Source organism: Polyodon spathula, chromosome 5 (assembly GCF_017654505.1).
Source record: "Polyodon spathula isolate WHYD16114869_AA chromosome 5, ASM1765450v1, whole genome shotgun sequence".
Classification (NCBI taxonomy): Eukaryota; Metazoa; Chordata; class Actinopteri; order Acipenseriformes; family Polyodontidae; genus Polyodon; species Polyodon spathula.
This window is the reverse complement of record NC_054538.1, coordinates 745,205-768,410: the sequence shown is the minus strand read 5'-3', so window position 1 is coordinate 768,410 and position 23,206 is coordinate 745,205. Positions and strand designations below refer to the sequence as shown.

The 23,206-nt window shown below is 39.8% G+C and overlaps 1 protein-coding gene across 11 annotated transcripts in view; it reads left to right on the top strand.

The window, feature by feature from the left end:
* The window catches only part of LOC121315379 (AT-rich interactive domain-containing protein 1B-like), a 189,203-nt gene that overhangs the window by 77,001 nt on the left and 88,996 nt on the right, over window positions 1–23,206 (top strand). For all 11 annotated transcript variants that reach the window (XM_041249417.1, XM_041249413.1, XM_041249419.1 and 8 more), the window contains one exon: window positions 13,675–13,918. In XM_041249417.1, coding sequence (XP_041105351.1) covers window positions 13,675–13,918 — 244 coding nt within the window. The remainder of the gene's footprint in view (window positions 1–13,674; window positions 13,919–23,206) is intronic.

The window sequence follows — 23,206 nt, the reverse complement described above, 5'->3', positions numbered from 1 at the left end:
AGTGCTCTGTGGATTCTGTTTTAAAAGCCTGTTTAGCTTTGTGGGTTAATCAGAAATGTAAAACTGCTCATTCAGAGATGGCTGAAAGCAGTCGCAGTGGAATACTCAAGTAGTTTCATGTATTTATTTATTTCTCACCAGTACAGAAAAAAAGATTTCTAATAGGAAAGTGACACCGTGGTTAGCATTATGTAAAGACTTTCATTCAACTAGGCCTACTAAACAAATTCTTAAATGAACTACTCCTTACAATAACTCAGTATCATACGGTCCCAGCACTTGGGACTATTGTGTGACGCACGCACGCACGCACCACTAATTCACGCACGCACGCACGCACGCACTAATTCACGCACGCACCACTAATTCACGCACGCACCACTAATTCACGCACGCACGCACCACTAATTCATGCAGTCCAAGGGAAGCAGGTCAACATCCAACCCCAAAGCAAGGGCTCCTAAAGAGGCTCCAGCTGGGCTAATGCAAATACTGCGCTGCTTGCATTTCCAACTGCAATAGGTACCAAGAATGTGCAATATTAGTACGTATAGCAGAAGGTGGTGATTGTAAACATACTGTGCTTGTTTTAGAAATGATTCTTTTCCTGCTTGCTGCTGACAATGTGTAGGTTCTGTGTTTCCTCAGTTAAGAATGAAAAAGGGAATGTTACAGCTGTTTCAAGTGCAGTAAATGCCAGGGTGTTATCCACAGAGCGTCTATGTAAAGATGTTTGGCTGGTTTAAAATGTATGAGAGGGCATTGCTGTGACTGGCATGCTGTTAAAGGGCACTTCAAGAAGCTGGTAAGCTTGCATCCCTACTCTCAGCTTGCCTGTTTCAAATTATTTTTGGCACAGTACTGTGCAGTTACTGAAATCGTAAGACTTGAGAACACAGTGTCTCAGAACCTGCCGTCCTTCGGGATTCACAAAAGAAATGTCTTCTGTTTTATCAGCCAATTTTGCCAATTGAAAAGGTATTCATTGTTCAATATAACATTTTCTCATAGCCCCATTTAACTGAGCTAAAAAGACATAATTCGTCCGTCGCCATCGCATCGGCACATGCATTTTAAATACGTGTTATTATTTTGTTGATTTGATGTTCCCAAATCCCATGGGCATGCCTGCTCATAAACAGGGTTAAGAATAATCTGATAGCATTATATCTAGTGCTTCTTTTCTTGCAGGATGAAGCAGCTTGACAGAGTTCACGGCTCTCCTGCTGTAACCCTTTGGATTCACTGAGATCCCACAAGGTCTGATATGGGAGGCAAGAGCAGCTCCAGCACTGTACAGTAGATAGAAAGCAGCTCATTGATTTTGCTTCATCTGCTTCCAATTGAAGATAATGAGCACAACATTTAATTTGGATAACCACGTACTGAAGATCAGAATAATAATAATAGTAATAATAATAATAATAATAATAATAATAATAATAATAATAATAATAATGTAGCCCTTTAATGCATTACGAAATGTAAAAGCAAATACATCTCAATACCCAAAGCTCTTCTGCAGTGAACGTAATCTCTGAACCCATTCCCCCAGCAGGCATGCGGCCCACTGTTATTACCCTTAATTAGCGGTGCTTTTGGATTTTTTATGATGGTGAATAATTTATTGTACAGAAAGCTGCTATTATTTGGCCCTGTATTAGACATTACAGTACCAACCCTTCATTATAAAATGTCTTGTCGTTTTAAGGTATGTCTTTGTGTCAGTGTGTGTCCTGAAGATGTATCCTTGGGCTCTAGGTGTCCTTTTCTGGGGTGATGCTGCCCAGCTCTTGAAGAGGTGAGGAATGTAGAGGCCTGCTGTGGGGCCTGTCGCAGTAAACGCTCACCCTTACTGGACAGGATTGGAAACCTGTACTCTGTACTTTCATTATTACCAGTCTGCAGGACACAAAAGATAAAACTGGTCAGGGGGGCGGGCAGCGCCTGTGTCAGGGGAAAATGCTTTTACAGAAATAAATGTCTCCAGAAACATTTCCTCAAGGTAACTAGTCTTCACTAAAACTTAAATAAAAAAATACATATATTTGTTCTGTAGGGCTACTTTCCATTTGGGTCTTGATATAAAGCAGTTTAGCAACAGTTTTTTGTTTATTTTGCATTCAGTTGTTCAGATCTTTGGAACAGTTTGTTGATCTGTTTAAATCAAGAGTATCATTAACATTATACAGTATGTCAAATAAGCAGCATAAAAAAATCTATATATAAAGAAATGTAAAATTGATAAAATATAATTTAAAAGCTATGTAGTAATATTGATGCATATGAAGAAAAATAATCCAGGATACTTAACTGAATTTGACAAGCTGCATCGCCGGCTGCTTTTTGCGTTTCTCATCATATTGTCTTGTGCTGGGGGGAAGGGTAGGCTCGATCTAAGCAGCAGTCTGCCCACTGTGTAAAATTCATTGATTTCAAAGCAGTAGCGCAGTGTCCTTAGGGCATTGTGAAAGCTGTCAGGTGCAACAGGAGGTGTTGGAAGTGACCCTGAACTCACTATAAATACTGATGTGAGAGAAAAAGATTGAATCGAATTGAATCTGAGAACTGCAGAGAATGAAACAGAAAACTGTGATATTTTGTCACAAGCAGCACTGTGTGTCCAGCCCTAGTGCATGTTTGAAGAGTGCATTGCTAGTCCTGGTTTGAAGAGTGCATTGCTAGTCCTGGTTTGAAGAGCACATTGCTAGTCCTGGTTTGAAGAGTGCATTGCTAGTCCTGGTTTGAAGAGTGCATTTTCCAGAGTGACAATCACAGTATTGATTTTGGCAGAATGCAGTATCATACAAGATGTGGTTGTTTCAAACTCATTAGAAGGATGTGCTGTACAGAATGCAGTGTCCAATGTGAGGAGAGTGAAAGGGCATTAGAAGACTGTGCTCTACAGAATGCAGTGTCCAATGTGAGGCGAGTGAAAGGGCATTAGAAGGATGTGCTCTACAGAATGCAGTGTCCAATGTAAGGTGAGTGAAAGGGCATTAGAAGGATGTGCTCTACAGAATGCAGTGTCCAATGTGAGGTGAGTGAAAGGGCATTAGAAGGATGTGCTGTACAGAATGCAGTGTCCAATGTGAGGAGAGTGAAAGGGCATTAGAAGACTGTGCTCTACAGAATGCAGTGTCCAATGTGAGGCGAGTGAAAGGGCATTAGAAGGATGTGCTCTACAGAATGCAGTGTCCAATGTGAGGCGAGTGAAAGGGCATTAGAAGGATGTGCTCTACAGAATGCAGTGTCCAATGTAAGGTGAGTGAAAGGGCATTAGAAGGATGTGCTGTACAGAATGCAGTGTCCAATGTGAGGAGAGTGAAAGGGCATTAGAAGACTGTGCTCTACAGAATGCAGTGTCCAATGTGAGGCGAGTGAAAGGGCTAGGCAGTATGAATTCATACAGTAAATACTGCATGGAATTTGTAACAGGCGGCTGATTGTAAGGGGCTGGTCATTTTAAAAGTGACTATTAGCATGTCAATCTTTTTCTTATTATAACAATTAGGCTACATGCTTCAAAAGCGAATGAACATGCTGCTACAGGCTTCCATCTGGGATTAACTGACAGCAATTTGGAGATGCAATGTTGCACAGTGCAGTTTAAAGCAAACAAATTGGAAATAGGGCACTTGCAAGAGGAAAAATAATCCTCATTGTGTGATAGCTGTTGTAAATGCATCTGTATATGTAACACACGGCCACAGCAGACGGAATCCTGTGATGTGGGAAACAAGGCAGTCAGGAGCACTCCATTAGAAACGTCAGCATCATAAAAAAATCTTTGTTTTGGTCTGAGCCCCAGCACTGTAGTCATAGCGATAACTTATCCATGATTACCTGCAGGCATCCAAGATGTTAAAACAGAATGAGAAGAGATTCAATAATGTAGCTGTTTTAGATGACACACGTAGGCCAATGCTTTCTGTAGTTTTTTATTTTCATGTTAAACAGGCTATTGAGGTAAATCCTGTGCAATGTGGTAACAATGTACTGTACACACTGTAATTCTACACACAGCTGGATACTGTAGTCTGTCAGCACTGGAATATGCTGAACACCTGGATTAAGTTGTTGGAGACATGCATTTAATCCAGTGAGCTCTGTCTTGGGAAGTTTGGCTGAGCCCTCGTCATGCATTCATGTTATCTTTCACTTCATACTTGTTCCATGTGAGCTCATCTCTTTACAATCTAGATCGTCAAGTCTTGAGCTGACTGCACTCTCATTAACACATTATACTAGCTTACAAGCTTATTTGTGTGTGGCTGAACTGAGCCATCTTCACTCTTAAATATGAGGCAGTGATTACTTTCACAGAGCAGTCTCACTGAGAGTTGGTTTGCATTAGAAAACCTTGTCAGCTGTTTGTTTAGACCACATTTCCATTTGTAGGTGTTTACAAACAGCAAGGAAGTTCCACTTGTGCTGTATTTCATGTACTGAACTTCCTTTGCCCTGCAAAAAAAGCATTGTTTTGTTTCTTTCCTGAGTGTGCAAATCAGCAGAGCGAAGGTCAGTTTATGCGAGAAGCCAGCTGAGGCAGTTTGCTGTGTAATTGAAACGTGTCTTTGTTGGTTTTCTTTTGGCGTTGCAGAGTTCATTGAGCTGCTGTAGAGAGCTTCAGTGGTTTATGAATGAGACACCACGTCAGGTTTGTGTGTGGAAATCCCTGGCAGGCGTGCAATTCCGGAATTAGTGAACTGAAAGATTGTGACCTGCCTTGATGGGAAGCAAAAAATAAATGCATTCCAAACTCTGCTCTCTGGCACAAGAGAAAGTGTTCTAGTTCAGCAGGATGTTTCAGTGTTGCCTTGAGATAAGAACATAAGAACATAAGAACATAAGAAAGTTTACAAACGAGAGGAGGCCATTCGGCCCATCTTGCTCGTTTGGTTGTTAGTAGCTTATTGATCCCAAAATCTCATCAAGCAGCTTCTTGAAGGATCCCAGGGTGTCAGCTTCAACAACATTACTGGGGAGTTGATTCCAGACCCTCACAATTCTCTGTGTAAAAAAGTGTCTCCTATTTTCTGTTCTGAATGCCCCTTTTTCTAAACTCCATTTGTGACCCCTGGTCCTTGTTTCTTTTTTCAGGCTGAAAAAGTCCCTTGGGTCGACACTGTCAATACCTTTTAGAATTTTGAATGCTTGAATTAGGTCGCCACGTAGTCTTCTTTGTTCAAGACTGAACAGATTCAATTCTTTTAGCCTGTCTGCATATGACATGCCTTTTAAGCCCGGAATAATTCTGGTCGCTCTTCTTTGCACTCTTTCTAGAGCAGCAATATCTTTTTTATAGCGAGGTGACCAGAACTGCACACAATATTCAAGATGAGGTCTTACAAGTGCATTGTACAGTTTTAACATTACTTCCCTTGATTTAAATTCAACACTTTTCACAATGTATCCGAGCATCTTGTTAGCCTTTTTTATAGCTTCCCCACATTGTCTAGATGAAGACATTTCTGAGTCAACAAAAACTCCTAGGTCTTTTTCATAGATTCCTTCTCCAATTTCAATATCTCCCATATGATATTTATAATGTACATTTTTATTTCCTGCGTGCAGTACCTTACACTTTTCTCTATTAAATGTCATTTGCCATGTGTCTGCCCAGTTCTGAATCTTGTCTAGATCATTTTGAATGACCTTTGCTGCTGCAACAGTGTTTGCCACTCCTCCTACTTTTGTGTCGTCTGCAAATTTAACAAGTTTGCTTACTATACCAGAATCTAAATCATTAATGTAGATTAGGAATAGCAGAGGACCTAATACTGATCCCTGTGGTACACCGCTGGTTACCACACTCCATTCTGAGGTTTTTTCCTCTAATCAGTACTTTCTGTTTTCTACATGTTAACCACTCCCTAATCCATGTACATGCGTTTCCTTGAATCCCAACTGCGTTCAGTTTGAGAATTAATCTTTTGTGCGGGACTTTGTCAAAAGCTTTCTGGAAATCTAAATAAACCATGTCATATGCTTTGCAATTATCCATTATCGATGTTGCATCCTCAAAAAAATCAAGCAAGTTAGTTAGACACGATCTCCCTTTCCTAAAACCATGTTGACTGTCTCCCAGTACCCTGTTACCATATAGGTAATTTTCCATTTTGGATCTTATTATAGTTTCCATAAGTTTGCATATAATAGAAGTCAGGCTTACTGGTCTGTAGTTACCTGGTTCAGTTTTGTTTCCCTTTTTGTGGATCGGTATTACGTTTGCAATTTTCCAGTCTGTCGGTACCACCCCTGTGTCAAGAGACTGCTGCATGATCTTGGTTAGCGGTTTGTAAATTACTTCTTTCATTTCTTTGAGTACTACTGGGAGGATCTCATCCGGCCCAGGGGATTTGTTTATTTTAAGAGCTCCTAGTCCCTTTAACACTTCTGCCTCAGTTATGCTAAAGTTATTTAAAACTGGATAGGAACTGGATGACATGTGGGGCATGTTGTCAGTATCTTCCTTTGTAAAAACTTGTGAAAAGTAATCATTTAATATATTTGCTATTTTTTTTTCTTCCTCTACGATTTTGCCATTTGTATCTCTTAAACATTTAATCTCCTCTTTGAATGTTCTCTTGCTGTTGTAATATTGGAAAAACATTTTGGAATTGGTTTTAGCTCCCTTAGCAATGTTCATTTCTATTTCTCTCTTGGCCTTTCTAACTTCCTTTTTGACTTGCGTTTGCAGTTCTGTGTACTCTTTCTGCGTACTTTCTTTTTGGTCCTTTTTTAATGCTCTGTAAAGTGCCTTTTTTCGCTGAATATTTTTTTAATTGATCTATTAAACCATTTTGGCAATTTAGTTTTACATTTAGATTTGTCTACTTTAGGGATATAATTGTTTTGCGCCTCTAGTACTACATTTTTGAAGAACAACCATCCTTCTTCTGTGGGTGTTTTCTCTATTTTACTCCAATCTACTTCTGTTAGTCTCTGTTTCATGCCTTCATAGTTTGCTTTTCTAAAATTGTAAACCTTAGCTTTAGTCTTTACTTTTGGGGATTTAAAAAACACTTCAAATGAGACCATGTTGTGGTCTGAGTTTGCCAGTGGTTCTCTGACCTCTGTTTTAGTTATTCTATCTTCGTTATTTGAAAAGACTAAATCAAGGCATGCCTCCCCTCTAGTGGGTGCCTTCACAAATTGTGTTAGGAAGCAGTCATTTGTCATTTCCACCATTTCTATTTCATCCTTCGTGCTACCCACCGGGTTTTCCCATTTTATTTGGGGGAAGTTGAAATCCCCCATTAGTATGGCTTCTCCTTTGCTACACACATTTCTAATGTCATTGTATAACAGATTATTGTGCTCACCGTCTGAAAATGGCGGTCTATAGCATGCTCCTGTTATTATGCCTTTTGAATTTTTGTCTGTTATTCTGACCCATATTGATTCGGTTTTATTTTCTTTGCCCAGGTTTAACACCTGGGCTTCAAGACTGTTTCTTATGTATAGCGCTACCCCTCCTCCTCTTCTGTCCTGCCTGTCTTTCCTATACAGTGTATACCCACAAATATTATATTCGTCCCCATCACTCTCAGATAACCACGTTTCTGTAACACCTATCACATCATAGTTACCTGTTAGTGCAGTAGCTTCAAGTTCTAGAATTTTGTTTCTGATACTTCTAGCATTTAGATAAATACATTTAATGGTTGTCTTACCTGAGTTGTTGTTCTTGTTTTGATGCGGTCTCCCTTCTGTTTTTTTGTTGATTTCTCCCCCCTTCCTTTCTAGTTTAAATGCTTCCGAACCTGCTCGAGGATCTTTTCTCCGAGTAGACTAGTTCCCTTGTTATTTAAATGCAGTCCATCCCGTCTATACAGATGGTCCTCGTTGTAGAATATGGTCCAATGATCAAGATAGGTGAAGCCTTCCCGTGTGCACCACGTCTTCAGCCATTCGTTTTGATTAATTATTTCCAGCTGTCCATATGGTCCTTTGCAAGGTGCGGGTAGTATACCAGAAAATACCACAGTTTTGGTTTTCTCTTTTACATTCAGCTACTGAATCAGGAATCACCATCACTGACACCTACTTATTAGGTTATTACCTACTTATTACTTTGTGTTGTCTTTACCTTGAGGCCACTATTAACGTTCACTGCATCCTCCCGAGTTCCTGATGGACAACAATAGTCACAGCAGAATGGATAACATCTGGAGTTTCTTTCATGTGGAGCTGATCACTCAACAGAGCATCACTGTACTGTCTGCATCTGGAGTTTCTTTCATGTGGAGCTGAGCACTCAACAGAGCATCACTGTACTGTCTGCATCTGGAGTTTCTTTCATGTGGCGCTGAGCACTCAACAGAGCATCACTGTACTGTCTGCATCTGGAGTTTCTTTCATGTGGAGCTGAGCGCTCAACAGAGCATCACTGTACTGTCTGCATCTGGAGTTTCTTTCATGTGGAGCTGAGCGCTCAACAGAGCATCACTGTACTGTCTGCATCTGGAGTTTCTTTCATGTGGAGCTGATCACTCAACAGAGCATCACTGTACTGTCTGCATCTGGAGTTTCTTTCATGTGGAGCTGATCACTCAACAGAGCATCACTGTACTGTCTGCATCTGGAGTTTCTTTCATGTGGAGCTGAGCGCTCAACAGAGCATCACTGTACTGTCTGCATCTGGAGTTTCTTTCATGTGGAGCTGAGCGCTCAACAGAGCATCACTGTACTGTCTGCATCTGGAGTTTCTTTCATGTGGAGCTGAGCACTCAACAGAGCATCACTGTACTGTCTGCATCTGGAGTTTCTTTCATGTGGCGCTGAGCGCTCAACAGAGCATCACTGTACTGTCTGCATCTGGAGTTTCTTTCATGTGGCGCTGAGCGCTCAACAGAGCATCACTGTACTGTCTGCATCTGGAGTTTCTTTCATGTGGAGCTGATCACTCAACAGAGCATCACTGTACTGTCTGCATCTGGAGTTTCTTTCATGTGGCGCTGAGCACTCAACAGAGCATCACTGTACTGTCTGCATCTGGAGTTTCTTTCATGTGGAGCTGAGCACTCAACAGAGCATCACTGTACTGTCTGCATTGGAGTTTCTTTCATGTGGAGCTGAGCACTCAACAGAGCATCACTGTACTGTCTGCATCTGGAGTTTCTTTCATGTGGAGCTGATCACTCAACAGAGCATCACTGTACTGTCTGCATCTGGAGTTTCTTTCATGTGGAGCTGAGCACTCAACAGAGCATCACTGTACTGTCTGCATCTGGAGTTTCTTTCATGTGGAGCTGATCGCTCAACAGAGCATCACTGTACTGTCTGCATCTGGAGTTTCTTTCATGTGGAGCTGAGCACTCAACAGAGCATCACTGTACTGTCTGCATCTGGAGTTTCTTTCATGTGGAGCTGAGCGCTCAACAGAGCATCACTGTACTGTCTGCATCTGGAGTTTCTTTCATGTGGAGCTGAGCACTCAACAGAGCATCACTGTACTGTCTGCATCTGGAGTTTCTTTCATGTGGAGCTGAGCGCTCAACAGAGCATCACTGTACTGTCTGCATCTGGAGTTTCTTTCATGTGGAGCTGAGCACTCAACAGAGCATCACTGTACTGTCTGCATCTGGAGTTTCTTTCATGTGGAGCTGATCACTCAACAGAGCATCACTGTACTGTCTGCATCTGGAGTTTCTTTCATGTGGAGCTGAGCACTCAACAGAGCATCACTGTACTGTCTGCATCTGGAGTTTCTTTCATGTGGAGCTGAGCACTCAACAGAGCATCACTGTACTGTCTGCATCTGGAGTTTCTTTCATGTGGAGCTGATCACTCAACAGAGCATCACTGTACTGTCTGCATCTGGAGTTTCTTTCATGTGGAGCTGAGCACTCAACAGAGCATCACTGTACTGTCTGCATCTGGAGTTTCTTTCATGTGGAGCTGAGCACTCAACAGAGCATCACTGTACTGTCTGCATCTGGAGTTTCTTTCATGTGGAGCTGATCACTCAACAGAGCATCACTGTACTGTCTGCATCTGGAGTTTCTTTCATATGGCGCTGAGCACTCAACGGAGCATCACTGTACTGTCTGCAGCTTTATAACCCGATAGCAACCGAATCTACAAACTTATAATAACATCTGCTTTTAGTGCTATAAATCATGCTTCAGCAGAAATCACCCTAATCACCAGCAGGTCCAAATAAAAATTGCAAGCCCGTTTTCTGCTGTTTCAGATGTGGTGACTGTGCTCTACTCCCTCAGTGACTGGCAGGATAGCTGCCTCTTGATGTGATATGAAAGTGAACCTTATTATGACTGGCAAGCAGAATCAGACAGACACGTACTGTAGAGCTGAGGCTGTAACACTGCAACAATAACAGCAGAGAGATTCAGTGCCCAGGATTGCCTATTGCTTGAAATTGCAATTGAACCAAGATAAAGGGATTCATTCGCTGTCAGAGGCGGGCGCGCTGCTGTCAGCCGGAATAGCCCACGCCGCAGGATTTATGGATTCCTTATGCCATTAAACAAAACAAGTTTGTCCCTGTCACCAGAAAAGGTCCCTGACCTTGTGTTTGTGTTAATATAAATGAATGATTCCATATCATTAATTATGCCAGCTGGATGCATGGAAGATTTTACCTTGTCATGACAGCACAATTGTACTTTCTGTTGGCAGCCAGCTGAGCTGCTCCTGAATTGAGGCCAGCTTGGATACGAGGTTTGGCACAGAGTTCTGTATGCGCTAGTCCATGCCCTCCAGAAATATAATGCTTCTTAACCCCATTTGCTGCTGAAATAATCATCAGTGTTATTTGTTTCAAAATCTACTTTTACCCCATGAAGGAACATTTGTACTGCAGCCTTCCTCCTGTACTGTAGCTTCTTTCCCCAGATATTGAACAGCATAGCTTTACCCTTCCTTAATCTCCGTAGACGAAACAAAACCTAAACAAGGTACCTAAACATGTGGCGTCTGCTGCAGAAGTGTCAGGCAGACAATGTGAGGATCTCCAAGCCTCCTCTTTAAAACAATGTGCCAGTACCTTAATGCAGCACTGTTTATGACGGTGTAATACATCAATACAGCTTTTCAATTTGTTGGCTGCTGTTTCCGGAAGTATCTTCTTTTGCCATTCTTAACTGAACCCAAAGGCCACATCCAGCTGGCACAGGTGTAGAAAGATGGGCCAGCAAAGAGAATTCCACTGCTGAGTTTAAGATTTAAATCAGTTCTTAATTCCAAACCACACACATCAGGGGTCGCAAAATTTTGGTAATGGTACTTGCCCTTCGGGCTGTCCATTGTAGACATTTGGTTGTCCAAAAAAAATGTCAGGTTGCCCATAATTTAGCTGTGGACTGTGATTTGTACAAAGTACAATGTACTCAATATAGGTATAGTATCTCAGAGTTCACACACTTTTTCAAAATCAAAATTCCATACTTTTTTCAGATTTCCATTTGTTTTTTCCAGACGTGTGTTTTAGTTAGTGTCTACTAGTTTTTTGATAGTTATCCACACTGGCTGGCAGACGCAGAGCATTATAGCTTTTTGATCCAGAGCAGAAGTTGCTCCTGGTTTTCTAAAAGTATGTGTCAGAATCTGGAGGTGCATATCTAGCAAGAGACAATGCAGGCATGCAAAAGAGAAGTAAGATATAATCTAAGAAATGTCCAATATATGAGAACTACGTTGCATTATTTACAAAAAAGAATATACAAACTTGTATACTGCAAGTATACTTGTGCTAAAATAAGATAGTATAATGGTACCAATAATATATTAAAACCAGAGAATTCTGGCACAAGTATACTTGCAGTATGTTGCTTTTTTTGTAAGGGATGATACTGAATTCTGATCCAAACTTCTTTATACCCTTTGTTAAATGTTGAACACTATGGGAGGTGAAAAATAACAAAAATGAAATAACAAATGTGCACACATTATATATTAAAATGTGCAAGTGTTGTGTATTAAACACATAAGTCAAATACTAAATACAGTGCACCCTCGCTATAACAACCCTGTTTGGGTCCAAAGCCTTTTGTTCTTTATAGTAAAAGGACAATCCAAAACGAACCATATAAGCTGCTGGAGTAAGTTGAGGAAGACACCTTGGATAAAGGCATTCGCTAAACTATTAATACTATTAGTACTGTTTTATTCTTTTATTTTCTTTATTATTGCAGTATTTGTCCCTACTAGCACTAATAATAATACTAATAGCAATGAGATTGAGTAAAAGTAGAATCACAGGTGCAGTACTGTCTGAGGCATGCAGCAGCCAGTATGCTGGCTATATGCTATTCATTGAAGAATGCAGTACAAACCCCCCACATTTTTTTTTTTCAAAAAAACGCATCAAAAAAGTTTCAGTTTTGTTTCAATTGCAGATGTTAACTGAAATCTTGGTTCCTTATTTAAAAAAATAATAAGATGATAAAATAAATAAATAAATCAATGTTGCCTTGCCGTGCCGGTTGCATAGAGCTGACGAGCCAACATCAGCAGCAGTTTGATTTGATTTGATTTTTTTTTAAATCTGTATTTAATCGTACAATGAAAGCCATATAGCAAGGAGGTAAATAGTACATCTACACTGGGCTGACGTTTTAGACCCGAGGTTGTTGTGTTAGTTACAAGCAAGCACCATACATTTAAAATAAAATTACCGGTACATTTTATTAATCCCATCAAAGAAATGAAAAAAGCGATGTTAACATGCTACGTGCTAAACCTGAGTCAGTGATAACTGCTGTATTCGATTTTTTTTTTTTTTTTTTCTGGGTTGGGAAGTAACGTTAACAATTTAATAAAGGTAACAACAAGATAACAAAATGTGAATCTTGGTGAGCAGAGCAGAGTACTGTAGTTCGTTATTCCAGTCTGTAACTTTGTTTAAAAAAAACCGTAGCCTTCAATATAAAAGCACATATTTTGGCTGTCGTAGTGTCCGTTTTACCCTTCGCTTCACTGGAGCAGACAGTCATGTGATATATACCAGTGCGCTGACTGGATAAATAGGCACTCCTCACGGGATGTGGTCACAAGCAATGTGTGCGTCACCCCCGAAATCACTCCAGCATTACCACTGAAACACATTGATCCCTCTGAACGTGTTTTACCAGGATGGTCAGTGAGCGGAGTCTCGGTTGGGAAACGCTGTTTGATTAAAGCACAGAACGTTATCTTGTTATAGAGTGAGAAATTGGATTGCCTGTCGGTTGTTCTGGAAAGTCGGGCTAGCGATTTTGCGAGCCCTGCACATACACCTACCTTAATGTTAGGGTTAGGACCACAGAAGAATCGTATTTAGGACAATTCATTTCATTTTTCAAGCCTCAATGTTGATTAAAAAGTATTACCTTTAGAGTGTCTGCATCAATCTCCGTCGCCGAAACGCTCCGTGTCGGTGGCCGTTCGGAAAACAACACACAGGAGGTATGGTACAGTATTCGAGAACAAGCAGAGGCTCAAAGAGAATGTTTCTTGTGTTTGAAAGAATGTAGCACAGTTTTTCTCATGGCCCGTCTTTTTGCACCTATGCCAGCAAGTCTTTATACAACAGAAAATGCATACGATGGTATAATTGCACTGTGTTGACGTGCATTTTTGGGTTATGCAGAGGTAGTCTGCCTATCACGCGCACTTTCTCTTCAGTGATGACAGAAAGTTAATACTCTTTCTTGCTCTGTTTTCCAGGACATGTCTGGTTCCATCGATGACTTGACCACAGGAACCGAAGCCGCTCTGAGCTCTGCTGTCAGTACCTCGGGCTCTACAAGCAGTCAGGGGGAGCAGAGCAACCCAGCGCAGTCTCCCTTCTCTCCCCATGCCTCTCCTCACCTCTCCAGCATGCGCAGCGGCCCCTCTCCCTCCCCAGTGGGCTCTCCCGTCGGGAGCAACCAGTCCAGGTCTGGTCCCATCTCTCCTGCAAGTGTTCCAGGTATGCTCTCCCCTTGGGCTTACAGCTGAACACTCACACATTACTGTATGGGTGCAGGCATAGCCGCAAAGGAAAAAAAAAAAAATGAAATAGTTACTCAGATACAAGCAAGTAATTTTCATGTTTTTAATTGATTAGTAACAGTTGAATATTGCTTTGTATTTCTATTGGTCCTTCATGTGAATTGATCAGTAACAGCTTCATATTGGTTTGTGTTTCCATTGGTCCTTCATGTGAATTGATCAGTAACAGCTTCATATTGGTTTGTGTTTCCATTGGTCCTTCATGTGAATTGATCAGTAACAGCTTCATATTGGTTTGTGTTTCCATTGGTCCTTCATGTGAATTGATCAGTAACAGCTTCATATTGGTTTGTGTTTCCATTGGTCCTTCATGTGAATTGATCAGTAACAGCTTCATATTGGTTTGTGTTTCCATTGGTCCTTCATGTGAATTGATCAGTAACAGCTTCATATTGGTTTGTGTTTCCATTGGTCCTTCATGTGAATTGATCAGTAACAGCTTCATATTGGTTTGTGTTTCCATTGGTCCTTCATGTGAATTGATCAGTAACAGCTTCATATTGGTTTGTGTTTCCATTGGTCCTTCATGTGAATTGATCAGTAACAGCTTCATATTGGTTTGTGTTTGTTACAGTGAACTCATGGTAAACTGGGACCTACCTTAAAACAGTACCACTTTTTGTTCATCTTTTATTAACACGTTTTCAAAAGAGCCTTTCAACAGACTGCTGCTTGGTTTCACTCCCTTGCTGTGTACATGCTGGGGTCACATGTACACCGATGTGTTTTACCAAGTGCGCAGAAAATATTTCTCTTGAATTAAAAAAAAATAGAACCGCTGTGTCAGATTCACACGTACTTCTTTCATTGCTCTGAGCGCACTCTTGAACTCAGGGGAGACGTTCAAGGAGGACAGATGTTTTAAACTCCTGGAAGTGGTTTTGTTCATGCACTCGGTGTGCTATATGTCCAGACAACTTTTTAATCATCAAGAAAATCACACAGACTCATTTCATTAGAAGTAGTAGTAGCAGTAGTAGTGCTCCTTTTGTTTATTAAATGCTTAAAAATGGATTGGGTAGTTGCAGGCTGCAGCAAATCTCAAGCAATAGGCAGTCTGGGCGATTCCAGTGCCTTTAAAGGTTTAACAGCATTAATACTTCAACACAGTAATACAGGTATGGTTACTACATACCCAGCCCTTAGGCTAGATATGCAAACCACTAAAGCGGCCACTGCTAAATCCTACAACATCCAATATATCACTCTCCAAAGCTAAAATCTAAATCCAATACCTTCTAGCAATGCATTAGTATAAATGAGATATCAATTCAAAATTGTTCATACCTTCTACTATATGGAAGTGTAGTTGTAGAATACAACATAAAAACAAGAAATGTCTTCAAAAGCAGAGACTTCTAAATACGACCAAGCAGCAACCAGCTTTTTCAGAGATCTTCAGAGCATGGACCACAAAATTTGTGAGATCAAGCTGCGTGATACTTGACCAGGATTTTACTTTTGATTTTTGTAAAGTTTTTGCTTGGCTTCTTACGTCAGAAGACCCAATTAAATCTAATTATTTAGTTTGTTTTGACAGCTCTTATCTTTGTGTGAATAATATATTTCAGAAGGTACCAGATCTTCCACTTGGCCTTTCCCTAAAAATTAGGTGAAATGGAGTTCCCAGGTTCCTTGCTACCAAGTACAATACAGATATATGTGTATCTATGTAGAGAGATGTTTGTTTAGTACATAACACCAGCTTGTACAAGTATGTGTTTGTGTGTGTGTGTGTGTGTGTGTGTGTGTGTGTGTATATATATATATATATATATATATATATATATATATATATATATATATATATATGCCAGTGCAAAAGTATTCAGACCCCTGACCAATTCTCTCATATTACTGAATTACAAATGGTACATTGAAATTTCGTTCTGTTTGATATTTTATTTTTAAACACTGAAACTCAGAATCAATTATTGTAAGGTGACATTGGTTTTATGTTGGGAAATATTTTTTAAGAAAAATAAAAAACTGAAATATCTTGCTTGCATAAGTATTCAACCCCTGTACTGTGGAAGCTCCCAGTTTGCACCAATGAAAGAAATTGCCCAAACGAGGACACAATTACCTTACCATTGGCCTCCACCTGTGAACCATTAAAGTTGCTGTCACATTTTCTGGATAAAAACCCCACTGTTGAAGGATCATTGGTAAGGCTGTGAATCTGAAGGAAAATGAAGACCAAAGAGCATTCTACAGAAGTTAGAGATAAAGTAATACAAATGCATAGATTAGGTACAAAGGAAAGGGTACAAAATAATATCCAAGTGTTTGGCTATCCCAGTGAGCACAGTTGGATCAATAATCAGGAAGTGGAAGCTGCATCACACTACCCAGGCACTGCCAAGAAAAAGCCGTCCCTCAAAACTCAACGCTCAAACAAGAAGGAGACTTGTGAGAGAAGCCACAGAGAGGCCAACAATCACTTTGAAGGAGCTACAGAGTTCAGTGGCTGGGAGTGGAGTAATGGTGCACCAGTCAACCATATCAAGAGCTCTGCATAACACTGGCCTGTATGGGAGGGTGGCAAGAAAGAAGCTATTACTCAAAAAGTACCATCTGAAAGCACGTCTGGAGTTTGCCAGAAAGCATGAAAGTGACCCAGCTGTGATGTGGGAAAAGGTTTTGTGGTCAGATGAGACCAAGATAGAGCTTTTTGGCCAAAACTCAAAGTGCTACATGTGGCGCAAACCTAACACTGCCCATGCCTCAAGACACACCATTCCTACAGTGAAGTATGGTGGTGGCAGCATCATGCTGTGGGGACTGGGCATCTTGTTACAATTGAAGGAAGAATGGATGGAGCAAAATACAGGAAAATGCTGCAAGAGAATCTGCTTCAGTCCGCTAAAAAACTGAAGCTTGGGAGGAAATTCACCTTTCAGCAGGACAATGATCCCAAGCACAAGGCCAAAGCAACATTGGAGTGGCTCAAGAACAAAAAGGTGAATGTCCTACAGTGGCCCAGTCAAAGTCCTGATCTCAGTCCCATTGAGAATCTGTGGCACTATTTGAAAATTGCGGTCCACAAGCGTCGTCCAACCAACCTGAACAACCTGGAGCAAATCTGCCAAGAAGAATGGGCCAAAATCACACCGACACTGTGTGCAAAGCTGGTACATACTTACCCCAAAAGACTTAAAGCTGTTATTGCAGCGAAAGGTGGCTCTACCAAATATTAATGTGTGGGGGTTGAATACTTATGCAAGCAAGATATTTCAGTTTTTCTATTTTTCTTAAAAATATTTCCCAACATAAAACCAATGTCACCTTACAGTAATTGATTTTGAGTTTAAGTGTTTTAAAATAAAATATCGAACAGAACGAAATTTCAGTGTACCATTTGTAATTCAGTAATATGAGAGAATTGATCAGGGGTCTGAATATTTTTGCAAGGCTATATATATATGTGTGTGTGCATATATATATATATATATATATATATATATACACAGAGAGAGAGAGAGAGAGAGAGAGAGAGAGAATACCTATAGAGATGTTTTCCAATATACAACACCCACTCTGTTAATCATTCCAACACTGGTTGATACAAAGCAAACACAAATCACGTTTTTCAGAGCCAACAGCAAAACTCTGCTTTTGAGGTGCTGTTACGGCAAGGCAAGTGCTACCATGTAAAATGATGTTGCAAGAAACAAGGGATCGTACAAACCCTTACACAGCTACATTATTATTCCACAGGAACTCAAAGAACCCCCGGGCTAACCAGCAATGGCTAAGAACAGGTTGCACAAAATAAAACAGCACAAAGTAAAATTCCTGGTTGAAACCAGCGATGGTTACAACACAGGGCAAAATAAACATGTCAAACACAAAAACAGTTCTACACACAAACAATGCCCCAGCAATGTGCACACGCCCCTCCATGTGCTTAATAGCCGTCTCTTTATGTGCTCATGGAGGTGTAGTGCAGTGCTCCTTCAGACCAGGGTGGATCCGTGAGTAAGTGGTGAGTCCAAGGTCCTGGCTGGAATAGCTTCAGGCACAAGTGCATCAGTCTGGAAAAGGTAAACAGTACAAGGTCTCCACAGCAGTAAATCCTGACGCCGTTTCAGTCTTTATTTCCGAAGCGCAAGGGGCTGAGTGAATGAGCTGCATCCCTTATAAACTCCTGAGCCCGTCCTGCAATCAGTGTGCCCCTACGAACCAGCCAGCTGCCATATGCAGCACAGTTGATCACGGTTTGGAAACCCAGATGTCATGCAGCTCTGCTTCAGCACAAAATGGCCAACTTCCTGTTTGCAGGAAGATTGAGCGTGACAATACCTGTTTATTACTGCAGTAAAACTGTGACTTTTTCAGGGTTAAATGTAATATTGTCCAACAGTTGCTTTTTCTTTTGTAATACAAAAGCCTCCATATTTTTGGCTCGCAAACATCCTAATTAAAGTCGCTACCTTCCTGATAATAACTTATAGTGTAGACAACTTTTCTAATTTAAATGAAATGCTCGCTTCGGCTGCCAAGTTTTCATTCATTTCTATATTGTAATGAAGAGAATGGACATTACACCATATACTCCCTTATTCTAGTACCAAAATATATTTTGTTAGTTAATTTTAAAAAGATCGCTCATTATAGAAAGGCCTTGGATTCAAAACTGCTGGCGATCAGCGAGTCTCACTTCGACTGCCAGAAAGCCATTTCCATGCCCAGCACCGATCTGCTGCAAGCAGGTAAAGGCGAGGTCACCAAATTTACTTCTATTTCTTTAGTATGTCCATTGTATACTACAGTTATTAAATCCAGTTTTCACTTTATTGTCTTATATTCAAACTTAACAGTTGCTCTGTTATAATAAACATTACACTTATATTCTGTTTAAATTATTCTGAAATACCTGTGTTTAGCTTAGGCTACTTTCAGATCAAGCTTACTTCTTTTCTAAATAAGAAACTTGACTATGAATACACTCTCAAGCAAAGTACTTAGTTCCTTTCTTTACAGTTTTTACTTGTTACAATAAAATCTAAATAGATGCTATACTGTTATTTTTTAGTTTCAAATATAATCATGTCAAAAGGGTTGCTTTTTTATTTTGCTATACTAAAAGGCTGTGTTTAGTTCTTTAGAATCTGTGACTTCATCTTCACGTTAATTAAATGAGGTTACAGGCTTCCGCACGCAATAGTCTTCATTAATTTAATGACAGGGGAGACCAGTCTGACCAGTCTTCCAAGAGTTTATATACTCTCTAATAACAAAGGCACGCAGACAAGGTTTTTTCTAACATTATTATATTAGGTTTCTTATTTTTAAAATCTTACAGTTCTTATTTATTTCAATACTTTTTTCCTTACTGTAGTAGTACTACAAACTTATCTTAGATCAGTTGTTTTGGCATATTAACTGTGCTCCATAGAGTTTGCCATTCTGTTCTCGCTGGATCAGAATGTTTTAGATTCTGAGTCTAATTAAAAAAGGTACTTTTGTCTGATAAGGGAGGTTTGGAAGTTTCAGCAGGTCGGCCTGACCTTACACATTCACTAATAATATTATTCTACTGTTATACTAGAATAAACAGGAAAGTGGAGTCCTACAATATTCTCATAGACTAGTACGCAGTACATTATAATATTTTTTCTGTGCTACGATGTTATAGGTGTTACAGAAGCTTGGTTATCCGAGACGAATGTAATATTAGTGGGTATACACTGTATAGGAAAGACAGGCAGGATGGAAGAGGTGGAGGGGTGGCGCCATACATAAGAAACAGTCTTGAAGCCCAGGGGTTAAAGAAAAAAAAACAACACAGAAACAGTGTGGGTCAAAATAATGGACAAAAATTCAAATAATAATAATAGGAGCATGCTATAGACCGTCAAATTAGGCACCAAGCAAAATAATCTGTTTTACAATGACATTAGAAGTGCATGTAGCAAAGGAGAAGTCATACTGATGGGGGATTTCAAGTTCTCCCATATAAAATGGGAAAACCCGGTGGAGAGCACGACAGATGAAATTGAAGTGGTAGAAATGACAAATGACTGCTTCCTCAAACAATTTGTCAAGGCACCAACTAGAGAGGAGGCATGCCTTGATTTAGTCTTTTCAAATAACAAAGACAGAATAAAACAGAGGTCAGAGAACAATTGGCAAACTCAGATCATAACATGGTCTCATTTGAAGTGCTTTTTAAAATCCCAAAGTACGACTAAAGCTAAGGTTTACAATTTTAGAAAGGCAAACTATGAAGGAATGAAAGAGAGACTGACCGAAGTAGAGAAAGTAGAGAAAACATCTACAAAAAAAGAATGGCTATTTAAAAAAAAATGTGGTACTAGAGGCGCAAAAAAATACATCGGAAAAGTAGACAAATCAAAATCTAAAAACAAAATGGCCAAACTGGTTTAATAGATCAATTAAAAAATATTCAGAGAAAAAAAAACACTTTACAGAATGTGTAAAAGACACCAAGAACAAAGTACACAGAAAGAATACTTGAAACTGTAAATGCAAGTCAAAAAGGTTATTATAAAGGCCAAGAGAGAGATAGAAATGCAACATTGCTAAGGGGACTAAAACCAATTAAAAAAAGGTTTTCCAAAATTATAACAGCAAAAGAACATTCAAGGAGGAAGTAAAATGTCTAAGAGATACAGATGAAGAGAAAAAAATAGCAAATATATTAAATGATTACTTTCGACAAGTTTTTACAAAGGATACGGACAACATGCCCCACATGTCAACCTGTTCCTATCCAGTTTTAAATAACTTTAGCATAACCAAGGCAGAAGTGTTAAAGGGACTAGGAGCTCTTAAAATAAACAAATCATCTGGGCTGTATGAGATCTTCCCAGTAGTACTCAAAGAAATGAAAGAAGTTATTCACAAACCACTAACCAAGATCATGCAACAGTCTCTTGACACAGGGCTTGTACCGACAGACAAGAAAATTGTAAACATAATACCGATCCACAGAAAGGGAAACAAAACCGATCCAGGTAACTACAGACCAATAAGCCTGACTTCTATTATATGTAAACTTATGGAAACTATAAATGGAAAATGACCTATATGGTAACAGTATCCTGGGAGACGGTCAGCGTGGTTTTAGGAAAGGGAGATCGTGTCTAACTAACCTGCTTGATTTTTTTGAGGATGCAACATCGATAATGGATAATTGCAAAGCATATGACATGGTTTGTTTAGATTTCCAGAAAGCTTTTGACAAAGTCCCGTATAAAAGATTAATTCTCAAACTGAACGCAGTTGGAATTCAAGGAAACACATGTACATGGATTAGGGAGTGTTTAACATGTAGAAAACAGAAAGTACTGATTAGAGGAGAAACCTCAGAATGGAGTGTGGTAACCAGCGGTGTACCACAGGGATCAGTATTAGGTCCTCTGCTATTCCTAATCTACATTAATGATTTAGATTCTGGTATAGTAAGCAAACTTCTTAAATTTGCAGAAGACACAAAAATAGGAGGAGTGGCAAACACTGCTGCAGCAGCAAAGGTCATTTAAAATGATCTAGACAAGATTCAGAACTGGGCAGACACATGGCAAATGACATTTAATAGAGAAAAGTGTAAGGTACTGCACACAGGCAATATAACTGTGCATTATAAATACCATATGGGAGGTATTGAAATGGAAGAAGGAATCTATGAAAAAGATCTGGGAGTTTATGTTGACTCAGAAATGTCTTCATCTAGACAATGTGGGGAAGCTATAAAAAAGGCCAACAAAATGTGCAGTGCTCAGTTATCGAAATTAAAATTATTACTGTTAACGTGTTTTATGTTTTGTAATTATTCTACCTTAACACTTGTCTTACAACGTTTTGTACACTGGGTACTCAGTACATATTTAATGGATGCAATACAGATGCTAGAGGTACACCCCCCCCCCCCCCCCCCCCCCCCCCCCCCCCCCCCCCCCCAGTGCTTTGGCAATACCCTGCTCCAATGCCCAGCTGCAGCACCATGATGAAGATGTGCTACACATAATGTTTTGCTCGTGGGTTTTACAACAACGTTTTTTAAGTAATAGGCATTACACAAATCAAAAGATTGATTGTCTGTTAACAGAAAAAATGAAAAAAAAAAAAATCTGACAGTCTACGAATGCCTCCTGATCACAGCCCTACCTTTCTGTGGATTCACACTGACCCAGCAGTAGGGAGTTACATTCTTGGTTAGTCAGTTTTCAGTGACAGCTCTGACAGTGAATGTACAGTCCCTCACAAAGCTCTTGAAGAGGTGTATCATACATCTTTCAGTCAGTTTTCAGTGACAGGTCTGGCAGTGATTGTACAGTCCCTCAGAAAGCTCTTGAAGAGGTTTCTCATACTTCTTTCAGTCAGTTTTCAGCCACAGCTCTGACAGTGAATGTACAGTCCCTCACAAAGCTCTTGAAGAGGTGTATCATACATCTTATTTGTTTGCACTGAAAACAATAGAGCATTGGTCACCTTTACTGAAAACAAAAATGAATGAAAAAAGAATAATCATATGAGTTATAATCATATTTTTAGAGATATCAGAAAGTCGCTGCGATTATACTCTGTGCTTTGCTTCTAATCTCCACTCGTTCCCAGCTTACGCCATCACTGTTTGCAAGCAAAGTCAAAGAATTCACCTGGCAAATTCAGCGTAAAACTAGACACAAGTCTCAAATCAAAAATTGCCTACCGTCAAACAGGCAGATATATAAGACTGCTATGACAGAAGGACTGATTGATAGAAAAACAAAAAGAAAGACAATAATTTACAGTGCTGAGAAAAAGTTTGTGAACCCCTATGATAATTATGGAAATTCCATAGTTTTACCATGATAGCCTTCTTGAATCAAAACCAGGCTTTTCTTAAATATCCAATAGGGTTTATATTTACCAATTCCATGTCTTTTGAAACAAAATTATGTATGAATTAGAAAAAAACATTAAGTAATTAAGATTCAGGGTATGTGAAAAAGTAAGTGAACCTATAGTTTTATCAGCTCAATTAAGGGGATTGTTAGAATGAGGTGTTTAAATAATTAGGTAGATCTTCAGGGGTGAGTTTGGAAGGTCCCACCCTGTATAAAGACCAGAAACTTTGTGAGTTTAGTCTTCACCATACAAGTGTGTGGAAACACGTCATGCCATGATCAAAAGAAATCTCTGAGGACCTCAGAAAAACTCCACCAATGGACTGTCAGACAGATGAGGTTGACAG